General features: G+C 43.7%; 1 protein-coding gene across 5 annotated transcripts; it reads right to left on the bottom strand.

Annotated features, from left to right (window-relative positions):
• Window positions 1–562: 562 nt before the first annotated feature.
• znf513a (zinc finger protein 513a) lies at window positions 563–9,241 on the bottom strand. 5 transcript variants are annotated; one of them, XM_037450092.2, is made up of 5 exons: window positions 9,019–9,241; window positions 7,743–7,879; window positions 6,255–6,389; window positions 3,066–3,836; window positions 563–2,949 (listed from the first exon to the last, which is right to left on the bottom strand). In XM_037450092.2, the coding sequence occupies exons 2-5, from the start codon at window positions 7,780–7,782 to the stop codon at window positions 1,973–1,975; spliced, it is 1,923 nt and encodes a 640-aa protein (XP_037305989.2). In that variant the 5' UTR covers window positions 7,783–7,879; window positions 9,019–9,241; the 3' UTR covers window positions 563–1,972. The 5 variants fall into 5 exon arrangements, with proteins under 5 accessions (XP_037305989.2, XP_037305988.2, XP_037305991.2 ...); XM_037450091.2 differs by lacking the exon at window positions 7,743–7,879; XM_037450094.2 differs by lacking the exons at window positions 6,255–6,389; window positions 7,743–7,879.
• Window positions 9,242–10,305: the final 1,064 nt, after the last annotated feature.

Genomic DNA, 10,305 nt, shown 5'->3' on the forward strand with positions numbered 1-10,305 from the left:
TTCGCTGCTGGTACTAGAGACTTAAAATGACGGTATTTAGAGCGTGTAATGATCACAAGGTAACAACTAAAGGAAGTCAAATGGGACGAATAAAAGTCTTCCTGTGGACGTCCTCCACTCAATCTTGCTTCCTCTTGTCCATTTGTTGAGGTCATGAGGATTTTAAAGTCAACTCATTATTTTCACTTCCTCTCCGTACCGGTTATTTAACACCACAGTAGCCTTTGAACCCGTAACTATTTTGGAAGCTGATTGTCCAGTTATTTGACAAAACTTTACGTTTTTACTTGAATACAATAGAAATGTAGTGAGTGGGATACTTTAAAACCTGTCTGCTTTCTGACGAACAAACTATGAAACCGCATCAAAGTTTCTAAATTACCTCAAAATAGGACTTGGCCAATTCTCTCCAGCAACATCTTATTTGGTATTGACAGACTAATTTGTCTGTGCCAAAGGAAACATCTGCCCATTTATTGGTCAGACGTTTATCATTACATTCCATGTCCCTACCGGGCGGTTCAGAGCCGTCAATAAGAAGCTGAGATCCAGTCTGTTGTCCGACATTCAATGAAATGAATTCCATGGGTTTATTTCAAAAGCTTCACTTAAGGCATTTATGAGACACTGCATGAAGACACTCGGGTTGTCAGTACTCAATTCTCCATCGTGTCGCGGCAAGTTGGCAACCTGAAAAAAATCCCTTGCATATAATAGTAATTCAAAAAGTATAAACTTAAATCACAGTCCCTAATGTTTTCCCATGGGAACCAAATGACACACGAAACATTCAAACTCATTTTTTTAGATTTAAAAAAAACAAACACTTTCTATATATTAAAGTATGCACTTCTGGCAGTGTATTACAGCCACACACAAAAATAAAACGATTACACACCCACATGCTTAATAATGTGATATTTTCAAATTAAAAAAACACGAGAATGGGGCAAACTTCACAGTAAACGGTAAAATGTATCGGAGGGAACTTGAAGATAAAGACCCAGAATGAAGTTAGACTGAATTATTTGTAAAAAGTACAAGTTTGAGAAGAATCCTTTGAACAACATGCTCTATTACAATTTGTTACTCCCGGATCGCATAAGAAGCGCCGACAAGTGAACCAATGACCCCCCCAATGCACAACTTTAAATGCCGCGTGTGTTCAATTGTGCTTTTACTTTAACCACACCGAGTAAATACTGAAGAGGGCTTTTCAAAATGCTTGCGCATGCAATGAGTGTTAAAATAGGTCTTTTTTTTTTTTTTTTAAGTCTCCCAAATCACAGAGATATAATCTTGAGGGATTAAACATGAAAGACTGCAGGCCAAGAGAAGGTTAGCACAACCTAATGAATCAACATATTTCAGGAAGCATAAAACAATTCCAGTATCATTAAATAGCACTTTGCTAGTAGTTCATACGTTAGCAGGCTTATCTGAAGGCATCGAGCCTCGATGGAAACAAAGGTGAAGACGGGCCCGTACCTACTCCAGGCTGCGCTGTGTAGCCGAGTCACAGTAACCTCACGTTAAGGTAGGTACATTTAGGCTTTTTCATTAGATCTTTGGCACAAAACTAAAAGATTTAAGGTAAACTTTTGAGACGGACGACTTTTACGAAAATAAAGCAAATTCCCCTTTATTACGCAGATATTCTACACAGCGCAGCTCACCAGTTCAGTGGGTCTGGTAACGCTCTGCAGGAATCACCAGATATGTGTTCTAACATGAGAGCGGATTGTTCTTTTTGACACAAAAGCAGAGCAGAAAAAAAAACAAAAATCCACTTGATCGAAAAATATACAACAACAAATTGTGCGAGATTCTACAAACAAACATTTAGCAGCCTCTGAAGACACCTGACAACACAAAGTCTGACACACACCGAAACATCGTAAAGGCTCTGTGAAAGAAAGAAAAAAGAAGAAGAAAATAAGTTGCTGGTAGCTTAGTTTTGCTGAGTTATATTTTAAACAATCTCAAGTTTGTAGCACGAGTGTAGTGTCTGACCCCCCTCCCTGGACATGTACTGCATGTCGACGCCCGTCTCCTTTCTGTGAGCCGGAGCGCCGACCCCCAGCCCCTTCCGCCCTTCCTCCTCGTCGTCCTCCTCATCCTCGTCTCCCCGGCCCCCGCCGCCGGTCATCGGGACCTTGACCCACCCGTCCGTGGCCAGGCCGTGCTTCTTCTGGTGCCTCTTGTAGTTGTCCCAGTGGCCCGTGGTGTAGCCGCACTCCTGGCACTTGTACGGCTTCTCCCCGGTGTGGCGCAGCATGTGGCGCTTCAGGTTCATGCTCTGGTTGCAGCTGTAGCTGCACACGGCGCACTGGAAGGGCTTGGCGCCCGAGTGCACCCGCTGGTGGCGCTTGAGGTTGGCGAGGTTCCCGCAGGCGTAGTCGCACAGGTGGCACTTGTAGGGCTTCTCGCCCGTGTGCACCCTGTGGTGGCGCTTGAGGTTGTCGAAGTGCGCCGAGGCGTAGTCGCACTGCGGGCACTTGTACGGCTTCTCGCCGCTGTGAGTTTTCATGTGGCGCGCCAAGTGGTTGGGGTAGTGGGTGAGGAAGGGGCAGGCGGCGCAGGTGTACACCTTGTCGCTGCGCTCGCCGGGGCTGTTGGGAGATGACGAGGAGTCCTTGGTCAGCATTTCGAGGGTGCACTTGGCGCAAATCTGGGCCGAGGAGCCGTCCTCGTCCTCCAGGACGACGCCACACAGGCGGCAGGTGAAGGGGAAAAGCGAAGGGGGGAGGGCGGCGCCGTCCGCCGCTGCCCCTCTGGTCGCCCTGCCGCCGCCTGTGGCGTTCAGCGGGGGGGGAGGCTGGTGGACAGGAGCCTGGTTAGAGGCCGGTATCCGTGGTGGTGGGGAGGCCCCCTTTAAGCCATCAAAGGCTGATAGGTAGTCATTGTTCTGGGCTCCCACATTCGAATTGGGCCGGGCACCTTCTGAAACTTTAAGAGAAAAATGATTCATCAGATACTAAATGCTGTCGCACAATCGTGCGTCTTGAGTCACAACATGAGGAGATGAAGATGGGGAAATAATGAATGAATGACATCATACGTACCCTTGGCTGAAGCACACGACACGTCTCCACCAGCTCTTTGCCCGGCCACATGCCTCTTCAGGCTGTTTAGGCCCCCGGCGGGTCGCGGCGGGACGTCCTGCCGCAGCCCCGCGGAGGGCACATGCATGCGCTGGTGCCTTTTGAGGTTGCCGAGGGAACTGCAGGCAAACGTGCAGATGTCACACTTGTAGGGCTTTTCCCCGGTGTGAATGCGCAGGTGTCTCTGCAGGTTCACCAGCTGGGCCGAGGCGTACGTGCACAGCGGGCAGTTGAAGGGCTTCTCGCCGTTGTGCGTCTTCATGTGGCGCTTCACGTGGTTGGCGTAGCGCGACGAGAAGCCACACAGGTGGCACGTGTGCAGTTTGGCCAATTTGTCCTCAACTGTCAGTGCCTTGTCGCCCATCCCGTCTCCCAGCCCGTCGCCGTCCAGCTGCAGATGGGAACCCGAGCGCATCCCGCCGACGCCTCCGAAAGGCGAACAGAAGTCGGGACTTTTGGCTTCCCGGGAGGCTTTGCAGCACCTGAGGCAGTAGGGTCCCACCAGGTCTATGCCCGGCCCCAGGGGTTCATCGCGGAGCTGTCCGCAGCCCCTGCAGGACAGGTAAGGGGGGAACGCGGGCTCGGACTGAGCGGAGCCGCCCTCGTCCTCCCTCCCGTTGTCGGTTGTGCTGTGCGAGTTGTCCGTCTCACTCTCCATGCTGAGCTGGCTGTAGGCGGGGCTCTGCTCATCACCCAGGGGATACACAGAGAACCCGATCTCAGCTGCTACCTCTGGACCGGGGGGACAAACAAAAAGAGCATGTTTTCCAAACATCCCAAATCATTCTGCATGTGGTGACAGACAAAAGCAAAGATATCCATTTAAACTGCAACCGTCCCGAGTGTAGAATGGCTCATTTTGTAGTGGACTGAACAACGCTCCGTAAGTTAATGTCATTGAGATCAGAATTAGTTTTGCAATTCAGATCAGAGGAGGAAATAATACACAAGACAGATGAACTGAACACACACACCAGACTTGAATTATATCTTAACAAATCTCACTGAACGACTTCCAGCTCGATTTAACTAAGCAGCCCAGCAACAACGAGCCCTTCCAGATGGTCCTCCTCCCTTTCCACCACCCAGCCAGACAGAATCTCTCTCCACAGCAAAAAAGGGAATTTCAGGGAGAAATGTTATACTCACTGGAGATAAAAAGCAGAGAGAAAAAAAAACTTTTCCCAGAGGATAGTACAAAAAGCTTTCGAGACGGAACTCTTTGGGCTTCGTCGTCTTCTCCTGAAAGCGAACAAAGGAGCCAGAGGAGAAGGCGTCCTCCTCCACAGACGCCGGGGCAAAAAGTGAGGAAGGCGGGACTCGACGCTGGCCTTTTATCTGCCCCGTGGAAACCCCTCGTGGATGATTACCAAGCCTGATGGTAATGATGATGACTGTAATGGTGAAGCTGCAGCGGCTGATGATAATGATGATGAGGGTAGATGATGATGATGATGAGGGTAGATGTAGATGATGATGATGATGAGGGGGAAATGATAATGGCAGTGGGGTAGTGGGAGCAGAGGCAGCGGCAGCAGATGATGATGATGATGATGAATAAATGCCTTCTTTTATAATGGTGTCCTTGATGGCAATGGTCCTGTTTTTATGACCCTTATATAATAATGGAATGGTGTCTCGGCTCCTTTCTCTACTTTTCCATTTTTCAGATCATTCTCTCTGACAAAGAGTCCTGCTGTGGAAAATGAGCGGGTAGTTCCATCTCTCTTCCGGTGGCTCATCGGGGCCGCGCCGACAAACCTGTGAGACCTCTTTGCTTCGACGATACTTCACTAAAGAAGACGCCACCTCCTTTAGCGGTACGATCAATCATTGAATGTTTCCACGCCGACGGCAGCGAGTTCAAATGCGGGCTCTTACTAAACTTAATGATGCGATCGTGCTTCCACCAAGGCAGCGGGGTTCCCACTGTGGAGCCATTTGGAATGTGCTATAACCATCGGGCTGTGTGAAACTCCCGTCACCTTTATTGTGGAATCAATACGCGGGACGAGATGTTCAGTAAAAATGTTTATAGAAACATGCAACTGGGAACAGTTCCGACGCCGTGAGGGGAAAAGCGCGATAAATAGAACCATCAGTCATCAGGCCGACGTCAACAGCACGGGCCACCTTTTTCCAAAATAGAATATTAAATAAATCTAAACTAATGGTCAAAATATGTTTTCTACCACAACCCTTTGAATTATTTACATGAAAGTCTGACATCCAGTTTTCGTCTTTAGTGGAGTGTGGCAGATCAAAATGGTCTTCTTCACCAGAAATGATGCGGCTGGTCAGTTTGATCCAACCAGTATCGGTTGCCTCACTGCGTCAGCAAAGTATCAAGTTTCCGCTAATTCAAATTGAACATTTCCTACTGCTGCTGCTGCTGCTGCTTCACATTGATAGCGATCCACTGGTGAAATAATGGCAGTTACTACATTTAACACAGCTTTAATTTAGTTACTGAACACAATCTCATTTGCCGTTGAACGTGCACTCAGAGGTGGTCTGCTATAGTAAAATCAGCATGTGTTGATACTGTTGAGTTTCATGCTGAAGTGGACCATCATTTTGAAGTGAAAAGTAGACAAGATTTCTTTTCAATACGAATTGGAATTAGAAAGAATATAGCCCATATTGAATTTTAGAGAGCTTTTATTTTGAATTTCCAAACCAGAATGTACTGCTATTTTTATAGTGAGACTGTGTTCTTATGCACTGTGAAATTGTGTTATAATAATGTGTAATATTTGTTCATTTACTGATTTTCATGTAAATATTATTGACGGACGGACGGACTTGTTGAATGAATGTTGCCGATCACTGGAGTAGCTTTTATTTTGACATCAGTTATTACGTGCCGTACTCGGTTGACCATTTTACTGCCGTGTGAAATGCATGGTTGACTTTTACTTGTCATTGCAGCCGATCGCAAAAAATGCTGAACACTTTCCATTGTTGCATTATTTTTTATCTTATAGACGTTTTTGGTTGTGGTGTAAAGAAATATGACGTAACAAAGCGAAGGCTCCAGCGCTTTCTGTTTCACATTAAAGTTACATTAAAGTTACATTAGAGTGCTGCCAAATCAAGCACGAACTGAAATATGCGCTCAATTGTTTTCTTAAAGAATGCTTTACAAACCTGAGAACTTTTCCAGGCCTAGAATCTTGTGGTCATGATCGGGATCACCAAACTCAAGGTCTTGTCCTAGAAGGAAGTCTGTGTCTAAGCTGAGGTTTCCTGGAGCTTCAAGGGCTACACCATCTTCAGAATCCACTTCAGTCGTAAAAAAAAGAGCAAACAGACAGTTGTTTCCAACTATTATTTCGCTGAGGGGGCAGTTTCCACCAAATCGCATCCTTATTTCACTGTTATTAGCAAGCTGTTAAAGGCGATGACATATAAACAGAAAGTAACATTTCAAGAGAAACTCAAAGTGACAAATACAATCTGTTGGCAGCCCGATTAGGGCTTGACATTAACGTTTGGGGCCCGGGGCAAGAGACCAGATGAAAACGAGTGAAATTTGGGACAGGTGAGTTAGGGGCTGGGTCTCCATTACATTACTTTTAATGTCAATGAACGCTAGTAATAATAATAAAAGTAAATAATGGAAATGTTCTTACTTTGAACATTTCCGCTTTGTTTGGATCTCATTAAGCCGCAATGATCCGTTTCTCACTAGCTGGGCAGCTGCAAATACATCAGTGTATTTAAAAGCGATCAGCCCTGCAATCTGTAATTGGTGTGTATTTCTGCTACGAGGCGATCCGTTTCACATACTGGAGAAGAGTAAACAGCTCACTCATTTACTTCCCTCCGCTGCATACATCTTTTACACACAAAGACAAAGTGCGCCAAGTTGACGGATGGAGCTCCTTTTACCGCAGTTACAGCTAACGAGGCCTGAAATCCTAACGTCAATCCAAACAGAGATCACGCAGCTGTTCACCAGGCCAATTGAAGGGCATCACGCTCGTCAGGACTGCTTAGCAAATCCTCGACAAACAGCATCATGGTGCCATCTAGCGGCCGTTTCGCCATCTCACATAATGACAGCAGTACATCAGTTGGGATGCTGCTCTTTGTGGTCAGAGAGTCACAGCTAATCAGATCAGACAATAGATGGCTATTTAAAACAAACCCTACTGGGGTATGCTGGTCAACTCAGAAACTTACCAAAGCAAGCTCTTTTGTTATTTACTGATGGACTACAAAACTACTTTACGTTCAATAATAATAAATGTGTATGTGAGCTTTGTCCACATTGGGAGGTTATGGTGTTTTCATTGCATATTGGCCACCACTAAAATGTATCGGCTGTTAAAATCACTGTCCTCTTCTATGCACAACAGAGATACTGATAACTTAAAGTATGCACATTTTCAAACTATTTAATGTAAGCAGAATGTGAAAGATTTGAAGTACATAATCAGCAACGTCTGGTGTCCAGATGTGAGCGGGCGGAGGACACGCGTTTCAATCATTCATCATTTGTTCATTCATTTAACTGAAACCTAACTGGGAAGCCACCGATACTGTATGGTGTTTTAATAGAGATGCCAGATAATTTATGAAGCTCAGCTATGTATTAACTAATCAAAGTTAAAACGATCTTTGAATACCTACACTTGACTGGCTGTGGATTCTGTTGTTTTTTTCTTGGCATCTTCCAGACAGCCTCTCTCTTTTTGGCAACGTCTCCTTGCAGACTTCCAAAACCATCAGCTCATTGTCATCCGATTGACAGGTATTCTTCAGTATTTCTACAGATGCAAGACAAAATCAATTTAAAATCAATTAGTAGTTGTTTTTTTTGGATGTATAGCTTTTTGTTTTTTGGTCAATTTAAATTCCAGCCCAACACAATTTCCTAAGCCGTAATGTGGCATCTTGGTGCAAATGGTTTCATCTGACCAACAGGCCTAAACTCACAAAAATAATTTAAAAACAGCAAATGTTCCAACTTGACAGGCTTCAACCCCTTATGCTTTTTTTGCTTTAAAAAAAAGTGACAGATAGAAAATAATGTGTTTTCTGTTGATCAACGGAATCATTATAACCAGCTACAGCTTTTTAAAAAGTACCAAAAAATAGAATTACACAACATTTCGGTTACAGTAATCCAGATAGTTCACTGAATTAAGTCTCTCATTGAGTCTGTAATAAGGAGCGACGATGTCATCAAAACACATACGTGCAGATACAGTATATGGCTGAAGAACTACATGCTCATTTCACAGTAACATTAGTAGATTATCTAGCTCGTTCTCATCGGTTAAGCGTCCCCACTTAAAAATACACAAACCCCCCCACTATAAAAGGTAAGAACACATGAAGCCAATACGGTGTCATGAGTCTTGACTGCAGTGTATCTAGGTATAATTTTTCCCCCCCAGCAAATCCATTATATCCAAATGAAGCTAGTTGAAGAACATTGCACACAGTGCACTTAACAAACCAACAACACAGGCATGCTAGGGGAGTACTATCTGCACTTGGCGTATTTACACTGCCAAGCAAAACAACCAAAAATCCACCATTAAGTACAGCTAGCTCCTTCGGGCTACTCTTGCAAAATGGCTAACGCGTTGGCTCCGTGCTGCTGCAGCCCGACGGGGAGCAATCAAGCGAATCAGCTTGCACTTTACAACTGAAAGACGTCTTCATGTAGCAGACAGCTAACAGGGATGTGGCCTCTCTACATCATGAAATGTCGAGATTTTTGGTTTTAATAAAACCTGACGGTATGCGACTTCACGAGTGTCTGAACGAAACGCGTGGCCCTCAGCACGTACTGCTGACTGACAAGTAGATATTAGCCGTGGCTTAATGTGTTAACCCATAGCGAAAATAACCGAGCAGCTAATGTCAACTCCACTAGTTAGCCATCAAGCTAACTTACCTAAAAAACGTAAATATTCCTGTCGATTGAGATGGTCGTTGTTGTCGGAATAAACGCCATTAGGTGAGAAAGGTGTTTCCTCAATCGTACACCGTCTGAAGGTCCGCCATTTCTTCATGAGCTGGGGCGACAAAGAAAGGCAATTAATGGTATTTTTCATAACTTAATTGATTTTCTGATGCGCTTGTGATCTAGCGGCAGCAGCGACAACAACAGAACTTCCGGCGTGAATCCTTCAGAATAAAAGAGACATCCACGCTAACAACAACGTCAAGTTTAAAATAAAACGAACATATTATAGAATTAATGGGCGTAGTATTGTTGGTAATCTGTCATTCAATATGTACATGAGTAAAATGGAAATACATCATATAATTCCAACGTTACACTGCACTGTATAAAGAGGTGATTTTATTATACGTGTATGCATCTGATTTCTTTCTAGTGGCCCAGAGACCCTTGTAAACAACAATAGGCAAAAAACAGAACCACAACTTCTTTTGATTACATTTTTCATCCAGACAACGTTCTACTTGTTTAGATGGAATAACAATATGTTTGCATGTTTTTCAAATTCACCATGCCATTGTACACTATAGATATTAAAATCCCAGTATTTTAGAATGTATTATTAAACATTTTAAATGCGTTGCTTTTATCGTGAAGGCCGTGCGCGCACACAGGACGTGTTGTTGTTGCAGGTGGGATTTGTCTTGATTCCATTGTGTTGTGTCCATCCCCTCTCTGTTCAAAGGTGTTTCCGTTTCCGAAAACAATTTCCGGTTGCTGCTTTGAAAATCTTTCTGTTGTAGTTTTGTATCTAGAATATCTAAATTATGATCATCTTGACTGAATTATTGTACAGTCACTGTGTCAGTAATTCAGACAAATTATCATATTAGTCCAAAAGAAATGCAGTATATATATATATGTACATGTGTATATATTCATATGTGTGTATGTATGTATATATATTTACATGTGTATATATTTATATGTGTGTACGTATGTATATATATTGTAGAAATAAATAAATGTAGCAATACAGAAATGTAGAAATCGATTTATTTAATTATGTTCTGTTTAGGTGTAAACCTATATCAATACGTTCATGTATTTATTCTTTTTTTTAAAGCATTTATTTATGTGTCTGTATTTACACATTTATTCATTTATTTATTTATAGTCATTTTTTGTCCTCCATTTTTGGCCAATATTAAACAACATGTAGGTTGACCTACCATTTTAAATGCATGCCCTGTGTTTGTTTTTTAACATGGATTCATG

The sequence above is a fragment of the Pungitius pungitius genome, chromosome 20, assembly GCF_949316345.1.
Source record: "Pungitius pungitius chromosome 20, fPunPun2.1, whole genome shotgun sequence".
Lineage (NCBI taxonomy): Eukaryota > Metazoa > Chordata > Actinopteri > Perciformes > Gasterosteidae > Pungitius > Pungitius pungitius.

Coding starts and splice junctions, on each gene's coding strand:
- znf513a (XM_037450091.2), bottom strand. CDS start 9,178: ATGAAAAATACCATTAATTGCCTTTCTTTGTCGCCCCAGCTCATGAAG. Junction 6,390..9,018: donor GGAATATTTACGTTTTTTAG/GTAAGTTAGCTT, acceptor TTACGACTGAAG/TGGATTCTGAAGATGGTGTA. Junction 2,950..3,065: donor GTCGTGTGCTTCAGCCAAGG/GTACGTATGATG, acceptor TTTCTCTTAAAG/TTTCAGAAGGTGCCCGGCCC.